This window comes from Triturus cristatus, chromosome 3_2 (assembly GCF_964204655.1).
Source record: "Triturus cristatus chromosome 3_2, aTriCri1.1, whole genome shotgun sequence".
NCBI lineage: Eukaryota > Metazoa > Chordata > Amphibia > Caudata > Salamandridae > Triturus > Triturus cristatus.
In genome coordinates, this window is record NC_140584.1 from 998,387,250 (window position 1) to 998,408,205 (window position 20,956).

Genomic DNA, 20,956 nt, shown 5'->3' on the forward strand with positions numbered 1-20,956 from the left:
TGTACTTCTACCCCATCAGGAGACAGTGTGGAGCTTTGTTCTACCTGAGGCAAACTGCCTGATCCGTGTATTCACATTCTACAAGGACATGCCATATGCTAGTACAGATAGAAGTGCCTCCACTTCACACCGCTGGCACAGAAAACCCCACCTCCCTTCACACATCTAACAATAAAATACGGAAACATACTGGTTGTGTTTTATACTCATTTGTTTCCCCTGCACGGTAAAGTAACAGAATAACACGCCAATGAATCTCTTGTGGGCCGGGTTCTTACTCACACTGGGAATACATCCTCAAGTCATACTCTTTTCATTCTCAAGTGCACTAGTGGCTCACTGGTATTTGTTAGGTAACTATCCTACCGCCATTCCTCTCCAAGCAGGGGGCATGAACCCTCCCTGAGTGGCAGTGATCTTACCTGCCCAAGAGGAGTCCTACACCTCTGCTGGGGACTGAACTTCAAAGACACAACCTGTCATCTGAGCAGGTATCTGAGTGATGTTTCCAGGTGCCCCTCAGCTGTGCACCTACGTGTCAGGCTGTTCTGAGAATACAGAGTTTGGTCACTGTCAGTGCGGATAGAAACCCACATCAAGACATACGATTTTGCCCAAATGCCCTAGCCACACAGCTATTGGGTTCACAAAGGATCTAGTTAGTCCTTTCTGAGAAGTGGTGAGCCTGAGAAGTGGTGAGCCTGAAAAGGGTTATTCTCTCTTTCCGGCGTAATGCCTAGCACTTGCCACTCAGGTGGGAGTAGTCCTAAAACAACTTAAGACAGCTTCGGTTATAGGATTTCTAAGAGCAAATCTATACAATCAGCCTTTGCTCATAAATGCTACATTCCACTACCTCATCACTCCGCATCTTAGTTTCCAGGCTTCTCCAGACAGGTGCAGTATGGAATTCCCTACATTTGAGTCTGCCGATGCAACACATTGAACAATAACATCTCTAAAGCACTCCGGCTCGTAGGACAGTATTAACAGCTCATTGTCTTCCATGTGATTATGGACTTGCAAGCTGTGCAGACCACTCTGTTCATGATCTGCAGCATAACACCACATTCTAAGGAGAAAACAAATTCTACAAATCGCCATTCTAGGATACCGTAACATGCAAGCACTGGGGGACATCACATTGCTAAGAAAGAGAACTCGAACCTGACCCCTTGTCTATATGCAGATTATCACACCACAAAAGAAGAAATAAAGCCCATAATTAATAAATATTACTTTAGAGGATATATCATTCAAACATCAGCTGTATAATGCAACTGAGGAGGCGGCGACACTTCAGCACTCAAATGGTGAACTTCGTTCAAAGGGAAGACTACTAACATAAGTGCCTGAAGGATCGGATATTGACACAAGGGAGAACCGTCAATTTTATGAGTGACACCATAGTTTTCACTCCAACTTGAGAACACTTCCTAAAGCCTATGATCACAAATAAGACTGAGGGGTATAGTGGGGAGGAGGGAAGTGAAGTGTAAAATGCAAGCGGGGAAGGAGATCAGAGACCAGAGGCAAATGAAGGGCAGAGGCACTGGGAAAGTGAACTAGAAATGCTAACACGCCAAGACCACCTAGAACGCATTTTAGCCGCTTATCTGTAAATAAAAACACTTTCATTTTCATCAGTGCATCTTAGCATCTCGCTCTCCTATGCCTTTGCTGCAACTGATACGCACCGCGTACTTGAGCCCAGATAGATCTGTGTCGGTCTCTTGCAGCCAGTCGTAAAAATCCTGGGCATTATCAGTTGGATCCCCCTCTCCGTAGGTGGCCATGCAGAACACTGCCAGGGCATTGTCGATTTCAGTAAGTCTGCTCAGGTCAGCCTGTGAAGAACAACGAAATACAAGCAACCAGTCATTAGCAAAAGGTACTATGAATACAAAGCGCGTTTGTCACAACAACATTAATTAACTGCATTGGAGGCAGCACAATTCTATTTTCTCCTAACTCTAGCAACTTAAGGTTAAGAATGTTTATCTGATGCATACTTCCGTTGCAAATATGGTACATGAAACCGGATAGGAAAATACCCAATATGTACCACTAGATGATGGATACAAGCGCCAAGCCGCCATTTGGTATTAGCATGCTCTATAAAACACCTATAGCATAACATATTGGTGACTTTGTTCCATGATACAAAGCATTTTATCCATCAACCACAACAAGCCAAGATTGATCTGGAAAGATGCCTCGTACAACGCCTACTGTGAACAGTAAGTGAGGCATACTGTTTATGAAAAGCCTACTGTTAATTAACACTTCATTGCAGTCAGTGGTGCTGCCATCAATGTTACATTACTGAAACCATAGGGTTTGTGAAAATCAAAGCACGTGCTACCTAAAGTGTAGCAAATGAGCCACGTCCAAACACCAGGAGAAAGTTAAGGCTGTAGTATGCGTCTAGTGGTGCATTTTGTAGTACACAGACCCAAATACAGGAGTAAAGCATGCAGTGGGGAGTGATGTAATATACAGGAATAATTTTTTATTGAAATATCCTCTTAAAATGGTAATGAAATTTGCATAACTTACTGCTCAACCGAAATTGTGCACCAAACAATGCATGGACATTTGGGTTTCTGTACAGATTTTGTACACAAGTGTCTTGGTTTGTTTTGATCCTATTACAATTTGTGTCCGTCACGCTTCAGAATTAGAAAAATATAACTCACTTGCAACTGTATGATTTTCCAGTATTTGACTGGATGCATCTTAAGTACTCATTTGCTTTTTACTCAAAATCTGTTTATTACATTTTCAAAAACCTTACAATACTTTTGCAGTTCAAAAAGCAATCAATAGGCACTGGGCCATTTGCTTTTTACTTGCTGTTGATATATTTTGAAATATTTGAAACGTTAATACACAAGTATTCCAATGCTGTTGAAAACATTTCGCACGCTGCAGCCTTCTCCTTTCACACTCTGTACCCGAGGCGGATCGTCAATTGGTTGTAAAATTCACTCACTTTGCAGTAGGAAAAGAGAAAAGCAAATACTTCCCTCAATGAAAAAAAATAGCAGTTTCCCAGAAGCGACTGCTTGACATTCGACCTGTCTTTGAAAGCACTACAAATGCTGCAAGATTAAAACAGAATGAAAGGCCTCTTTATTGATCATTCTTCTTTGAAGTTCTGCATAAGTCTTCTGAGGGTGCTGCACCTCCTGCAACCCTAATTTCCGTGTCCCTGCTTTATTGTGCATTTTGCATAATACAATTGCTCAGGGTTGTTACCCTGTACTTCTCAGATACAGCAGCACACAGCCTCAGTGAAACAACAGTTTATAACATCACTTAAAGAGAGAATAAAATTGCCTTGCTTTCAAGATCCCCCCCCCCCCCTCCCCCGGTGACAGATGGAATAATTATAAAGGTCGTCATTAAATTACACTCTATCTCCTTTAACCCTTCGCTTTTTCTAATAAAACTGTTCTGTTAAGAAAATATAAGCTTTGATTTCCGTATTGAAGTTGGTGGTGACACAGCTACTAACTAACATAACAAGACCTGATAACCGGCAGCAGAGAGAGAATCGAATATGCCAAATCATAGGCTACTGCCTCTTGGCAGATGGGTGGATAGCCCTTACGGTAAGGATGACATTCCCACTGTCTAACAACATCAAGGAGGGTAAACGTTCACCCCCTCAAAATGGATGTTCAAGAAGGTACAGATAAAGTGCAAAATACGGTTCAACTTAAAATAAAATACAGTCCTTGCTCAGGATGGCAGGTGCTGGAATACACCAAAAACGTATGGACATGGTAAGGGTCTGGCAGTAGAGTTTGGCAAAAAAAGACAGAGTGAAAAGGATCAATTCAAACATGCAGAAACGGGGATAGGCGAGCCAGAGCTCCAGAAGAGCCTTCCCAAACAAAGGTGAGGTTATCTTCACTGAAATATAGAAGTGTTTGTAAGCTAACAACCAGCCCTTCAAGCGCCTGGTCACCAACCGTACCAGAGATGTATATATCTGTGTGGCAGACTGCCATACTACAAATGAAAATCACTTTATTTGCACCCGGATTGGCCGATTGGCGTTTTTGTTGGCTAGGAGCATGACAGTTTTTGGGTCTCGCCTAGGCAGCGCGCATGCGCTGCTCTAAGAGATGACCTTTAGAAATTGGTCAGCTCTTTTCAAGCACTCGTGCTTGTGCTGGCATCCACCTTGCGGGAGCGAGCAGCGGTGCGCGCGCGCTACTTGAAAACAGATGGCTCTCGCGCCGCTGCTCGCTCCCGCAAGGTGGATGCCAGCACAAGCATGAGTGCTTGAAAACAGCTGTTTGCATTTGCCTGGTTGCTCTCGCTATCCCTTCTCAACTGCTTTTCTTGCCGTCTCCATTGCTCTTATTTTTTTTCATATTGTGCTGGTCTTGCACTTGCTTTCCCTTTTCAACGTTTTTTGTTTAAAAATAATTGTCAGCTGTTTGCATTTGCCTGGTTGCCCTTGCTATCCCTTCTCAACTGCTTTTCTTGCTGTCGCTTTGCCGTTGCTCTTATTTGTTTTTCATCTTGTGCTGGTCTTGCACTTGCTTTCCCTTTTCAACGTTTTTTGAGATTGCAACTCTGGATTGTGCTTTTCACACTTGATGGCTTTACTTACAGGCAGCTTGACTTTCGCCGACAGCAAGATTGTAACTACGCTTTAAGCTGACCTCATCGTAAGCTGGTTCTTCAAAAAGTGCCAGGGTTACCGGAAGCGACGGCACTGCTCTTTGATCCCAGACAGCCTCAAAGGAGGCGCTAACCTGGTGGAATCACACAATGTGCTACCCATCTTCAGACTCTTAGGATTTACTGAGGAGACAGGACGAGGGGTGTAAGCAAGTTTGCATGTTTTGCTTATGTGGATTTCAGGTGCTTTCCATAACAGTGATGTTCTCCCCAGAAGGGAGCCTATATTTTCATTACCTTCCATCATTTGTGGATGCGTGTTTACAAGCTGTACTGTGGCTGTGCTGGTAATCGCAGTGCTGCGCGAGAGACTGTTGTTTCTCCGACACACACAGCCCCAACAAAGTCTGAGTGTGGCCGCGAGCAAACGGCCTGACTCCGGGCAGGCCCAGCCTGGCTCCAGGATATGTAAACGGGCGCCACATTCCAGGCTGTAATCATGCAGAGAGCAGCTCCTCTCTGATCCGAAGCAGGAGGTGCCCAGTTTTGTGCTGCCTGCCATCACACTGACTACACTTAAAACATAGTGATCCTGTTTACAGACATACATACCAGAATAATGTAATCACTACACTATGGGCATCATGGTTGGTGAAGACCAACCCACACATTGGGCAACTATTCCAAAAGTTGTGTCATGTGAGAAATGCAGGCAGACTCGAAATACAGCACTATCTGCCTTATGCCATCAATGCATCCCGACACATGGACTATAAATATTGTACTATTTGTATAATAAAGTTAATGCAACCAGACCCAACTCTGCACTTTTGGTATCGTATACTTCCACAGCAATTACTGCGTAAATGTTTCCTAAGGCAAGCATGCATCACGCTGCATGACCGAGTGTGTAGTAACTGCATAGCTCTTCAATCTCGGACGGCACAGCACCCAGGATAATGTGCTGCATGGCTAAACACTTATAAGGTTCCAAAGGTGAGACCTATTGGCTTTGCCAATGCTTGTTTGAAGATTACAGTGGGTGTCCATTCCCTCATGCTGTGTCCGCCCTGCCAGGGTTATGAATCCTTTCCACCGGTGCTTCGGTGTTTGAAGGGGAATATATATATATATATATATATATATATATATATATATATATATATATATATATATATATATATATATATATATATATATATATATATATATATATATATATATATATATATATATATATATATATATATATATATATATATATATATATATATATATATATATATTCATTCTCCGGCGGTCGCCAGTAGATAGTTATAGTTAGGACAGTGTTTCCATAGGAAATCCGCAACATTCTATTTGGAATAACTTTGGCGACGGTTGACGAATCCTCGTGAAATGTTCAAAATAGGTGGGGCGCTCCGCTCCTACCCTGAAAGTCTCGGGGGGGATTCGTCAAGCGGGGGCTGAGAAAAAAGGGGGGTCCCAAAACGCGTTTTCCCCATGCAATTTTCCATAGGGACCTTTAGTCCAAGGTACAGCCCGAACGGCTGAACAGAATTACTTGAAATTTGGCAAAGAGGTAGTCCTCAGGTCAGGCATGTGCCTTTTGCATATATGGTGTCAATCTGTTCAGTAGTTCCTGAGAAAATCAAAAGTAAAATCACATACATATCTGGGCGGAGCCTAACCACACATCTCATCGTGAGATCTGATTGGCTGTCAGTACTTCATCCAAGAAGTGTTGGCAGCCATCTTGGGACCAATATACATGATAGCACCTCATTAAAAAGCATTGCAGTTAATAGAAGTTTTAAGACTTTAGTTACATTATAAATCATTTGTTGATGGTACCATACTCATTTTAGGAATTGTGGTGTGTTCTAAGGTGATTTCACCATGCGAAAAAGCCTTCTGCTGTGATATCACGAACCATGTTTGAGAGAAAACTATTTTCTCATACTTTTCCCACAGAGGTTTGGAAGGTGATCTATAAGCTAAACTGAGAGCATATTTTCTGTAAATTCACATTATCTTTCTCAGTCATGTAAGAATGAAGTCTGACATTCTCAGTAAAACATGTACATCCAACAAGGGCAGAGACTGTCATTTGATTCCTTTGTGTTCTACTGCAGCTTCCCAGAGTGCTCTAAAGAACAACTAGAGTGCTAACAGTCTTACTTATGACAAAAGTATGGCACACCTGAAGCCATCTTGATTGGAATAAAGTGGTAACACTTAAAACATTTAATTTACAAAGGAACAAAATGAGGGGGTTCATTTTGCCATATAAATTATGATTAGTGCTGCAGAAAGAAAAACTAGGGCACATTTTGACTTCTGAAATCCTCTTTTATTTCATAAAAACATTCTGACATGCAGACTGAAACAGGCACTTTGAATACCAGCAGCAGACTTGCCTGGTGAGCAGTAGCTTTACTACAGTGATCTAATGAGCAACTAGAGTGCTAACATTCAGAATTTATGGAAAATGTGTGACACATCTGAATGCCTTCTTGATGGAATCAAAGTAAAAAACTGAAAGTATTTCCTACTGAGGAGACTGCAGTAAATGAGGAAATTAGGAAACTTCATAACAAATAATTCTCCCAAGATGGCCACCAGAGACAAAAGAGCCCAAATGTAGCCCAAATATCACCCAGATGTAGCCCAAGTATAGCCTAATGACAGAATGTCCCAGAGTGTTCTTAAGAACAACTAGAGCGCTTACTGTCTTACTTATGACAAAAGTATGGCACACCTGAAGCCATCTTGATTGGAATAAACTGGTAACACTTAAAACATTTAATTTAAAAAGGAATACAATGAGGGGGTTCATTTTGCCATAGAAATTATGATTAGTGCTGAAGAAAGAAAAATTAGGGCACATTTTGAGTGACTTCTCAAATCCTCTTCTATTTCATTAAAAAAATCTGATATGCAGACTGAAACATGCACTTCTAATACTAGCAGCAGACTTCCGTGGTGAGCAGTAGCTTTACTACAGTGATCTAATGAGCAACTAGAGTGCTAACATTCAGAATTTATGGCAAATGTGCGACATATCTGAATACCTTCTTGATGGAATCAAAGTAAAAAACTGAAAGCATTCCCTACTGAGGAGACTGCAGTAAATGAGGAAATTAGGAAACTTCATAACAAATAAATCTCCTAAAATGGCCACCAGAGACAAAAGAGCCCGAATGTAGCCCAAATATCACCCAGATGTAGCCCAAATGTAGCCCAATGACAGAAGTGTGCAAAACACTTATTTTTTGTGTATTTGCAGTTTTATATAGTGCAGACTTGTCAGGTATTGGAGTGCTTTACATGAACATTGGTTACATCACACAAGATCAAATTCATTTTGGTTGTAGACATGGGGAGATTAAGTGATTTGACCAGAATCACAGAATGTTGATGAAGCAGAAACTCCAACCTGGTTCCCCAGTTGCAAAGTCTGCAGCTCTGGAAGTAACACCACACCCTCTCCCCTTGGATGCAACATTTAATCAAGTGGTCAACTGGATAAAAAACATAACGATTACAAATAATTTAAAAGTTCTTTGTCGCTATTTGAAAACTCAGAAAATATGTCCTCATTTTAGTTTTTTAGAGCACTAACCATAATTTTGATGCAAATAAGACCCTCTCATATATGTAATTTCTAAAGGAAATGCTCTAGGCATTACAGTTTTGATTACATCAAGATGACGTCAGGCATTCCACACTTTTGTAATGAATATAGAATGTTAGCAATCTAGTTGTTCATTGGGATACTGTTGAGAGGCAGAGGCCAGGGGCACGGACTCTGAAAATTGAAGGCAGGTAGGAGAGTGCAGAGGCAACAATTTGACCACACTAGGCAGGCAGGAAGGGCAGTGGCAGCACAACAGACTATGGAGGGCAGTGGAAAGGGGGGCAGGGGCAACAAACCAACAATACAGGACTGGCAAGAGAGGCTGTGGCAATATAATAGACCATTGTGGGCAGAAGGAAGAGGCAGTGGTCATACAACCATACATGCCAACAGACCCGTTTCAGCCAGGAAACGTCCAATGTTTTTAAGCTCAAATGGGCTTTACTTGATCTGTTTCCTGTCTACAATCTTCTCTTTTTCAATGTAACTCAAAGGGGAAAATCAATACCCCAGTTTTATTTCAAAATCTCCCTCTTACCAAGTTCAAAATGTTCGCAAGTATGGTACATTGGATCATGGTAGGCAGGAGGAATTGGGGTAGGGACATGGACTCGGATAACAGAGGACAGGAGGGACATGGAGAGGTGCACCAAACTGACCCTACAGGGCAGGCATCAGGGTTTGCAGCAGCACAATACACCACACAGGGCATGCGGGACGGGAGTGCAGCACAACAATCCATAGAAAGCAATAGGGAGTGGACAGGACCATGCACATGGACAACAGACAACAGAGGGGAAAGAGGCAATGGTAGCTAGCTGACCATAATGGACAGACAGGAGAGAAAGCTGCAGCATAACAGACCATAAACGGCAGGAGGGACGGATCAGGGGCATTACAATGGAACCGACAAGCCAGGAGGGAGGGAATAGGGGTCTGCACATGGAAACAGAGGGCTGGGGGCAAGGGGGCAGGGCAGGAGCAGCAAGATGACCATGGAGGTCAGGCAGGATGGGCACTAGAAACAAGACACACCATGGAGAGCAACAGTGAGACTATGATGGCATACACACAGACCATGGAGGGAAGGTGGGAGGGGCCATGGCAGCACAGAAGACCATGCATGGCAAGCGGGAGGGTTATTGGCAGCACAATGGCTATGATGGGCAAGAAGGAGGGTGCAGGACCATGGATGATAGAAGGGAGGGTCAGGACCTGGGCACAGACAAGAGAGTTCAGGGGAAGGGGCCTCACAACAGACCGCACGGGGCAGGCAGGAGGAGCAGTTGCAGCACAACAGACCAGGGAGGGCAGAAGGGTGTGGCAGTAAAATGGAACATGGAGGACAGGAGGAAGGGGATAGGGGCATGGCATATGGACAGGCAGGGTGGAGGTGGCAGGGACAGGTTACAGTTCTCTGACAATGCTAGGCAGGTGGTAGGGGAGTGGCAGCTCAACAGAACACTCAGAGTAGATAGGAGTGGCAGGTCCATGGAACATGGTGGTCAAAAAGGATGGAGCAGGGGCATGCACAAAGACATCGGAGGGCAGGGGGAAGGAGAATAGGGGCAGCAAGCAAAGCACAGAGGCTAAGCAGGAGGTCAATGATGGGCCATAGAATTGGGCAATGGAGGGCAGGATGAGTGGACTGGTACATCATGCTAAATGCAGGGCAGTGGCAGCACATCAGACCATGCATGGCAGGAGGGAGGAGGCTAGTCCATGGATTCAGACAACAGAGGATAGGGAGGAGGTGGATGGGGCAGCATGCTAACTGTTCATAGAAGGTGGGTATTAGGAACTTTATTGTTTTTAAAATGTGTGTCTGTGCGAACTACTTAAAATATGAACAAGTATGCAGCATAATCTCACTTTTATTCAGGAAGAAGTGTTGCAGGGATTCTGCTTATATACAGAACTATGCGTAGAACCCCAGGACCTCAGTGAATTGTGGTGTACCAGAAACTCACCTCAGAACCCAGAACCCAGTATCCGGCTAGCATAAGTGTCCCATTCGTTATCTGAGATTTTGCTCGGCGATCCCAATGAAAAGACAACCCAGAACAAGCTACTCAGTGTACTCTCAGGAATGGTGGGAATCGGAAATACCTGTTCGTATATTATTCTCACATCAGTCCACAACAAGAATCAACGGAGACACGGTGAAAATAAAAAGAGTTTATTTTTATAGACCACGTGTCCTAAGATGCAGTACTTTGGCTAATACAAGCAGACACATGATTAAAATCAAAACCATCAGCATCGTTACAATACCATAGAATATAAAAGGGGTGATCATGTTATAATGACAGTGGATACTACCACCTTCCCTTTACTAAGAAGCTAATATTATTATTATGCTAATAGAAGGTCTCTTAGGCTTGAATAGGGGACCCCATACCTCAAAGATCAGCTTAGTGAAATCACATCACAGGAGCATCAGGAGTCTTCTCGCAGGAAGGCTCGTCTTCGGTCTGAATATTAAACATGAGGGCTGTAATATTAAAAGCACCAACTTTCAGGTATTTTGCAGCTGCCTGTGTGTTATGGCTAAATAGTGGGTCGATCAACCTAGAGTGGAAAACATGCATTGTCTAACAACCCAGACTGTTTGTCACATCATGTACAGACCAAGGTCGCTGCGCAGAGCTCTGGGTGGTAACAACAGATTGCTCTCGTGTGAGGCAAAGCTCGAGTCAGCAGTTTGTTTAAGCAATAACATGTGAACGCAGTGTCGTGCGCAAAAGCAGCAAGATGGCTTTCCAACATCTAACGTGGTTATGCTAACTTAATGTATATACGTATTAAGGGAGTCCTTACTACAGAAGAGGACGTTTGGGACTGTGACTTCGGGCTCACTTGGCAGAAACATCCCCTGACCCTCCACCCCCCATCGCAAAATGTAATGCCCGTGAAAAGGGTAGGTGGACGCAGTGTTATATAGAACATAGTCCTGAGAGCACGATTGAAAATGAAAACTAGATATAGTATATGGTATAAACTATGCACCAAAAAGTGTGATTTAAGATGAACCGGGGCGTGAAATATAATATGCAATACATTGTGCGCAATGACAGATTCATTGGAGAGCGCGAGATAGCACAGGCACTAGCGCTTGCTATGTGATATGCGCCTTGGAGTGTAATATGCACAGGGCAGTGTTGTGTAACCTAAGTAGTCTCTAAAGTTGTAATATAAAATATGTGCTGGCTAGTGTAACATTGCATATGCACTGTGACAAAGATATGGATCCCAGATTGTAATATGTATGGCATAGCGCTGTGCTTTATAACATAGGCATCGAGGAAGGCACGTTAGATGGGGCAATATAACCCGTGCGAAGGCAAGTGAGGCATGACATATTCACGGGGTGGTGTTACAGTGCACATGGGCTAGAGAGTGTCATAGCATACGCACTAGCTGGTGGAATACAACACAGAGGTGTGTGGCACTCGGCGGGCACTGGTGGATGTAACACAGCATTGGGCTCAGCCAGGAGCACACTGTGACTCTCAAGTGAGGTTTGTCTCCTTTCCAGAGAGTAAAATAAAAAGTATTACACATCTGGCGGTGGATGTGTGTTTTATTAACCGTGAGGGGGTTTCTTGCATAGTTTGGTCGAATTTTTGTTGAATCCCCTTTGAATGGCTTGGTGTGCATGTGCATTAAATGTGCCCGTCAATAGCTACCCATGTTTGTATAAATAAACGACAAGGGTGTCTACTTGGAGTACCCACCAGCGGGGGCGCCGGGATTAGGCACGGTAGGGTGTCAGACATGTCAGAGCTTCACTAGCGGTGTGAATACATTCTACGTGGATTCATTGTATGCATAGTCGCCTTTTAATGAATATCACGCAAATCGTCATGGTGATAGGTACATACGGTTTGTCCAGCATGTCCTAGGTGTTTCTATAAATATATATATATTTTTTTAAATAAAAAAACAAAGGCCGGCCCCGGGGGATGGGGTCCCCGGGGCCATAAGTGGCCTGAGGAGGGGGGCAACACAGCCCCCCTCCTAAAGAATAAAAAAATAAATAAAAGGTCATGACCTGGGGGTTGGGGTACCCGGGGCCGATTAAGGCCTTGGGAGGGCCAAATTAATTTTTTTCAACAAAAAAAATTTGGGTGCAGGCCCTGGGGGATGGGGACCCCAGGGCTAATAAATTAGAAAAAGAAAGGGGGCCACACAGCCCTCCTTCTTAAAAATAAATAAATAAAAGACCGGCATCGCGCCGGATGCCACGCCCCCTCCTTGCAGCAAACGCGCCCCCTGGCCAGTTGTAAGTTGAGGAATTAATTCCCCTTCAATACTGACGGTCCCTGAGGGCCAACTAGCCCAACAGGTATCTCCAGTATGCGCCAGGGAGCTGCGTTGCAGACAGGTGTTCTGAGGCCACGCCCCTTTTTACACCTCCATGCAACGCAGCTCTGTGGCGCTTACTGGAGGTACCTAGTGGGCTAGTTTGACCCTAGGGAGCCTTAGGATTCAAGGGGACTTAATCTATCAACTCAGAACGCCCACAGGCCCTGTGGCGCGTTTTTAAGTTGGGGAAATAATTCCCTTTCAATCCTGAGGGACCCTGGGGTCCAACTAGCCCACCAGGTGCTTCCAGTAAGCACCACTGCTCTGCTTTGCAGAGAGGTGGTGCAGGCCGTGCCACTTTTTACACCGCTCTGCAACGCAGCTCTGTGGCATTTACTGGAAGTACCTAGTGGTCTAGTTGGACCCAAGGGACCCTCAGGATTCAAGGGGACTTAATCTCCCAACTTAAAACGGCTACAGGGCGTGTTTACACAGTGGGGAAGGGAGGGGCGGGGCATGAGGTGACGTGTTCGAACACGCCCTGTGGTGCGTTTTAAGAGGTAGTTTTAATCCCCTGCCCTATTATATACTAGGGGCTTACAGAGGAGGTCATGCTAATCACAGGGGGACCCCAACACATAGTGTGCCCTAGTGTATGTAGGTGTTTTCACTGTATTCTGAGTGTCTTTTAACATAGCACTGGCTCTAGGACTGGTTAGTCAGACTCAGTTACCACCAGTATCCGTCTGAAAAAGTTGAGGGTACAGGATGATTTTGCAACAAGGCTTGTTTCTGCTCTTCTGTTTGTTCTTTCTGCACGTTATACTTCTTCCTGCACTTTTCTTCGTCTTTGAGGACTTCTGTTGCTTCTTTCTGCACTTCTTTTTTTTCTTTCTGTGCGTTTTTCCTTCTTTCTTCACATGTCCTATCTCTGTAGGCATAGCTAGAAATTAGCATTTAAAAAACCTTTGAAATTCACTGAAAAAAACATAGGTTTCAGGCACGTTATAGCTAGGAATTAGCATTTAAAAAACCTTAGAAATTCACTGAAAAAACCATAGGTTTCAGAGGCGTTGTAGTTAGCTGGACTACAAAACCATAGAAATTCCCCCGTTATAGTTAGTTCAGCCCGCAATGCACTGCTGTTGACATCACATATTACATCACTCATGACATGGTCAGTGACATCACTCATGACATCACTGATTACATCATCCTTGTGATAGAGTGGCAGACCTCCTCTCCCCCGAATATAACCTTTGATACACACATTCAAAAATAGAAATTAAAATTTTCAAAACAATGGACATACCAATACCAGTTACAACAACCTATTCAGTAATTGTAAGATCCACATCCACTCATTCACCAACAGTCCTATACAGTCACTCATACATGTACTCACTCATCATATGTACTCATACACCTATACATCCTGTTACACAACGCCACTCATCCATAAAGTTACTCACACACATAGTAACTCATGCTAATAAAGAATCAAACATCCGTTTACCTGCATATACAGTTATACACACACCACCACACTTACTTCTACAGAAACTTACACATACTTAGTCTTTTTAACAATCACTTATAGAAACCCATAGTTATTCATACAGGAACTCTTTCAATCTCTCACTCTCACATATACTCACTTATATAAACCAATAGTCACATATACTAGTTTAAAACATATGTAGTTACTCATAGAGACACTATTGAGACAGTCATTCACTCACTAACACACCCATGCACACACTCATCCACCCATACAGTCCTGCACACATGCTGTCTTCAACACATACAAACAGTGAGTCACTCATTCATGCACCTATGCACTACGTAATACCCCCCCACCGAACCATACAGACATCAGACACTTATACTGATACTCAAAAAGCCAACTAATAACCTATATAGACACTCATGTAGCTACTCACCAACCCATGCAGCCACTTATACACAAAGTGAGAGACTGATACAGATATTTACATATTTAAACGTTACTCACTAAGCCATGTATTCACTAAGATACACTTAATCAGTCAGTTATACAATCAATTTCTCAAAAACAAATCATCCATTTAGACACTTATATACCCATTTATTCTTCCATCGACCTTGAGATATACATATATAAAACATATGTAATTTTCAGAAAAACACACATTCACTGGATGATGTCATCAGTGATGTCATCAGTGATGTCATTTGAGTTGTCATCAGTGATGTCATGAGTGATGTCACTGACCATGTCATGAGTGATGTAATATGTGACGTCATCAGCAGTGCATTGCGGGCGCGCGAGTTATAGTTAGCTGAACTAACTATAACGGGGGAATTTCTATGGTTTTGTACGAGTGAAAAGTCCAGCTAACTATAACGCCCCTGAAACCTATGGTTTTTTCAGTGAATATATATATATATATATATATATATATATATATGAGAGAGATACAGAGAGAGTGTACATGTATATACATACACACACGTCACTGTAGGACACAAACCAGCTTTTCATTCCTTCAGTAACAAAGTATTTGCACCGATTTGGCTTCATTTAATTTCATCTTCATTTATGGCTGTTACTTTTGCCTTTGATACCGTGCAACGCCCTAAGGTTGTGGGATATCACGGCAGGCATGGGATGTGATGTGATGGGACTATTCTTGATCTGCTTCAGAGGATGCACTGGCATACATCTGCTAAGATCTGTTTTAGCACAGAGGGCGCCCTATCTCCTAAAAGAAATGCTTCTGTTGGAGTTCGTCTAGGGTGCGCTATACCACCTTTCGTCTTTTTACTTTATATAATAAACAGCTTCATCTCATAATGCATCTTAAAAAATAGCATACAAACAGTAAAATAAATTAAATGTCCAATAGTTGAGCAAGAGGTCAAGCTCATCTCTGGCTTCTGCCTATATGACCACCTTCCACCTGCACTGGGATCTCGCGAACGACCCTTTATCAAGCAAAAGCTACTGACGGCTCTTAATGAAGCAAAGGCCGAAGTTAAAGACTAAATAAAGTACATCATTTTTAAAATGCCTAACTCAAGGCTACATCTCCAAATTCTTCTGGACGTAAACACATTATGGTCTACCTCTTAAAATGTACGTCATCTGCACAACCTGGTGGAAACTCTTTGGAGGACAGCCCCCAAGCTCAACAATGTGAAACTTCCTCCCACTGCATCCACAACTTGCAGCAAACTATCGGATACTCCTACAGGGACCAAACTTGGCTCTTCTAAGCACCTACAGTTCCGAGACCCATGAGCCAAGTTGCTAATTCTCTATGCTACACCACTAGGAAACACCCCACGCATAGTATGCAAAGCACATGTTTCAAAATTGCCCCTACTACTTACACAAACCGAGCTGCAGTGAACCTTTTCGCTCTGGGTCAAGGCATTTGCAAATGCTAAACACTAAAACAAACAAAAGACTTCGGAAACACTGGAGAAGGAGTCAGCCCCCAGGCCACCCAGGTGAGGTGAACCAACTCCATCTCCACTCGTTTTCAAGCATACTCCAAGTCCCTTATTACCGGACCGTGAAACTAGTGCTTTGAAGCGGCCCGAGCGTCGTGTACATTGCATTAGAATAAATGTAAATAAATTTTCTGACTGCACGGGTAATAAATGCTTTCCTTAAAGCCCAAACTATCTCGAAATACTCAATCTCAGATGTGTGCACATATTTATTAAACCTTAAAGGAAATGCTTTTCTAATCCCTTCATCATAAACATCAGTCTGACATTTAGAAGATAGCCTGGAATTCTGCATCATCATCTACTGTGCTGAATTAGTTGCACATACTGCGGAAAACACCCGGTGCTGGGAAATGGCTTTGATTAAGGAAATTCGACTCTCAGCATGCAAGAGTTGCTGGCTTTTAAAGGATTTATAATGGATTTAAGATGCAAGAGTTAAGACACAGTGTTCTTTTTTGGGGACATTCTGCAGAGGCCCACGAATGCAGGCCTCCACAAAGAAGAAATGGTAGGAATGCTGCTCCACCCATATAAACAGCTTGTTTCACAAGAAGAGAGCATCAAAACGTGAACATCTGCGTGTTACTGACGTCCTCTGCTTCTGTAATTCCAAAAGAAGACAGACCTCTCTCCAATGAGCTATCCTATGGCTGATGAGGACCTTTTGTCAAACCTTACCCCTGCCAGCTCCAAAGGCGAGAGTTTCTCTCCCCTATCCCTATACGTTCTTGAATCGAGCCCGTCCCCAACCATTATACTGCAGCCCGCGGCTTCCTATTTTTACTTTGTACGTTACAATAACAACCAAGTGCTAAACTAACGGGTCCGTACTAAACCCCGTAATAATCTATTCTTCCCAGACTGGTTGGAATTGCCACTAGTTGGAACGTTTTTCAAAAAATCTACCTTAACGTGCTCTAGCAGACTGTCGGAACATTTGGGGTTTTATGCACGTTTTTGGCCAGCACAAACTGATGAAACATTTCAATTTGTTCTATTAAAAACAAAATAGTTTAACAGGTGGGAGGCTCCCACAAACACAGGAAGACTGAAAAGTACTATTTATAAGCACTTGCAAAGCCAATAGGTCTCGCCATTGAGATCTATTGGCTCTGACAATGCTTTTTAGGTCTCGCCTGACCCAGCGCATGCGCTGGTCTGGCGAGACTTATTGAGAGGGCTCCAAAAATTGCTACCAGGCCAGCCTAGAGCTACAGTGCATGTGTGCGGGCGCGCGCGTCGCATTTCACCGCGATTACTTTCACTTTCACGGCCGCTTTGATGTTTGATCGCGATCACTTTCGCGGCCGCAGGGCCGCTTCCTGACCCAGCGCATGCGCTGGTCTGGCGAGGCTTATTGAGAGGGCTCCAAAAATTGCAACCAGGCCAGCCTAGAGCTACAGTGCATGTGCGCGGGCGTTGCGTTTCACCGCGATTACTTTCACTTTCGCAGCCGCTTTGATGTTTGATCGCGATCACTTTCGCGGCTGCAGGGCCGCTTGTTTTTATACTGCTTTTCTCCCCTGGTGACTTGTTTGCAGACACTGGAGGCTGGACCAGTGCCAGTTTCGCCGCTCTGCCTCCCATAGTCTCCTTTTCATAGGGGGCCTCTAGAGTCACTCTGTGGGCAGGATCTACGTACCCCTACTTGGGGAAACAACCCTCTTGCCTCCTGGGCCTCGCTCGCTCGCTCTTTCAAGCCCGAGCGGAATTGCGGTTTCACCAAATCAGCACCTCCTGAGAGCAGAGCTTCCTGGCTCCCGCCTATGAGAGAACTTTAAATTGCACCCTGCGGGTAATTCAGTCCGGGACTCAGAGGAGTGGTAAGGTTTGTGCTCTCCTTGCGGAACCTCCTCACCCATTTGAAGCAGACGTGAGATGTCACTGTTGTGGAGCACTCGAAGCTTCCACCTCCGGATAGCGCCTAGAAGCAACTCCCAATGCACTGCAATTATGCTTAACGTACACAGGAGACTGTTAGTGCTATTCCACTACCGTGGATCTGTAACTAGGCGCTTTTATAGCCGAAATTGTTTCCTCCGTATAAACTCGTCTGTCCACAAGGTTTACGCGCGCCGGAGGTAAAATAAATTAAGGGCCTCGTTTTATATTTATTTTTATACTTCCTCTGCCCGGCCTCAGTACTGGGCCATACCTGCGATGCCCAGGCCAGGAAACCTGCCCCATGTGTCTCCTAACAGTGCTGGGTCATAGCTGCGATGTCCGTACAAGAGTACTCCCTGCCCTAGGCCTCTCAGCGTTAAACCATAGCTGTGAGATACAGGAAGTGGCAGCCCCTCTACTAGTCCTTGCAGCACTAGAACATGGCTGTGAATCCGCTGGGATAGGATCTCTTGCCATTGCCTTCGCAGCTCTGGTTTATAGTGGTGAGGTACAGGGGAGGGGACCTCTGCCCTCGGTGTTTCGCAGTACTAGTCCACGACTACAAGTCCCAGGGAATGGGTCCTTCGTCCCCTGGCCCGTTCAGCTCTAGACCATGGTTGTGCAGCCTATGCGAGAGGGCCTCACAACACTGTACCATGGTTGTGTGCATGGACCCATGTCGGGGCAGAGCCATAAATAGTGCAGATGGTGCAATAACATCGGGTCCCAGGTGTATTAAGTGTCTCATGTTCCCAAAGTTTGACTTTAATTTATTTTGCAGCTATTGGAGGATGGTGTTGAAGCTTTCACTTTGCACCATGTTATCATTGCTAAGCTACTTGCCTTTCCTCCATGTGGCCTGAAGCCATGTTCCAGGGCTACAAGATTCAGGAGATGCCTCCCTGCCCGGGGCCTCATAGTTGTGGTCGAGTGCTGCATGGCTTGTGGCAGTGGCATACTGCCATGGAGGTCACAGTGCTGGATAATGTCTGTGAAAACCATGGGGTGCAGTCATGTTCAGAGGTGTAGATATCAGTAGTGCAGCAAATGCAGTGGCTCTAGGGCTCAGTGATGTTAGGGACCTAATTTCCCTAAATTATAACTTTGTTTTACTGATAACCAAATGAAGGGGGTTGCAATCTAATTCGTTTGCATCAGGGCCATTGGCATTATTTCAGTACAACTGGCCCCTCTCTCAGGGGCATTTCACATTATACAGAGCTACAAGACCCAGAAGAGGCCCACCTTTCCCTGGACCTCACAGTACTAGATCTTTGCTGCAAGGTTAAAGAGAAAAGGCTCTCTGAGGGCCATATATTTCAATAGTGCAGCAAATGATGTAGCACTTTTGAATTATGGACCCAATGCTCCCAAATTATGTCTGATTTTTTGTGTTAAGCCAGCAGACAGGGCTTAGTTAACATGTTTGCACCAGGGCCGTGACATAATTGCTACACCACGGGCCCCCTTGCGTGTGCCATAAGGCCTATGGAATGGAGGCGCTTCCCTGGACCTCCCAGTGCTAGATCATGGCTGTATAAAGCCCTGGGGATGGCCCCGCACCTCATTTCCATTGAGCCTCAGATATATGGCCAAGGGCTGCAAGGGATGGAGAGCCATACCCTGGTTGCGAAGCACAAGGTGGAGTTCTCTCTCCCGTAGACCTCACAGCCTGGTCAAGCACTGAAAGGCTCTGGGAAGGGGGTGTGGAGTTAGGTTTGTTTTTGATTCCTTTTGAACTTCAAAGAACAGATGCTTTCATTTACTTTTCTGTATACAAACTGGCACTGATGTTCCCAGATCCCAACCAATCTGTGCGCAATATCCCCTCAACCGTTTGGTGCACCTTGATATTTCAAATTGCATATGGCTATGTCCATACAACAAAGATCTTTTACGTGTGAAGAAGCTAATCTTTTGTGTTATGCTAAAAGACAATCCACATACTTTTGCTAGGAATGATTGAAATTGTACAATATATAACTTATTGTACCAAGCATGTGACTAGGGTTGCGTTAATATTGAATAGTAATATATATTTAGTCTTCCAGTTTCCCACTTTCGTTCATATACGTAGTCTACATGACTTTCAGTTTTACTTTGGCTGTCTCACGCCCAGGTCTGGAGATAAAACAAATATTATGGTATTCTACATTTATATGCAGAGCGCACTTAGACTAAGCTTCTTGGCGCAGCAGCAGGTAACACTACTTAAAGAGAGAGAAATAGACGTTAATGATTAAAGAGCAAGGTTTTGAAGGCTTTCCTGATTTTTAATAAAATTGGTTCTGAGTGAATGGCAGCTGGGAGAGAGTTCCAGAATTTGCAGCCTGAATAGCGAAGAATCTGTTCCTTTATGCATCCGTTCTAGTTTGTAATAGGGTTAACAACAGTTGATTGGTGGAGGATGAGAATTTATTTGGCTGATAAAGTAAAGATTTGAAAGATATAAAGGTACGACAGTATAAGATTTTATGTATGATCATAAGGGCTGCCTAGATTGAATAGACAGCTCGTGCAGAATAATTAATAATGAGGACATCCTTTCATGTCTTGATATGCCAAATATCAAGGCAGGCAGTGGCCTTTTTTGCAATTGGAAGTTGATAGAGGAGTTTGTCAGATAGACCTAAATAAATGACTGTAGTCTAATCCACCTAGACTGAATTAAGACTTTGACGACTGGTATGTGCCAATTGCTGTCGATGAAAGGTAAAAGTTTCTTTTGAGATGTTAAGCTGGCAAAAACATACTCTACACTATGTCACTTGTGTTTCGAGGTATATATTGGTGTAAAGATTGATGCCCAGAGTGCAGATGACTTTGCACGAGGATGGAGAATATTGCATAAATTCAGGCCATGAGACAAGAAAATATTTTACGGATTGGCAGCACCTTCGTTATGGTAGAATTTACCTTCATGAAGTTAGAAGGCATCCACTAGTGTGTTGCAGTAAGGCAGTTGGTCAAAGTAGTTGAAGT

General features: G+C 43.9%; 1 protein-coding gene across 3 annotated transcripts in view; it reads right to left on the reverse strand.

The window, feature by feature from the left end:
* Positions 1-20,956, reverse strand: part of POR (cytochrome p450 oxidoreductase) — a 624,051-nt gene that overhangs the window by 271,110 nt on the left and 331,985 nt on the right. For all 3 annotated transcript variants that reach the window (XM_085649617.1, XM_085649618.1, XM_085649616.1), the window contains one exon: positions 1,698-1,847. In XM_085649617.1, the coding sequence (XP_085505743.1) occupies positions 1,698-1,847 (150 nt within the window). The remainder of the gene's footprint in view (positions 1-1,697; positions 1,848-20,956) is intronic.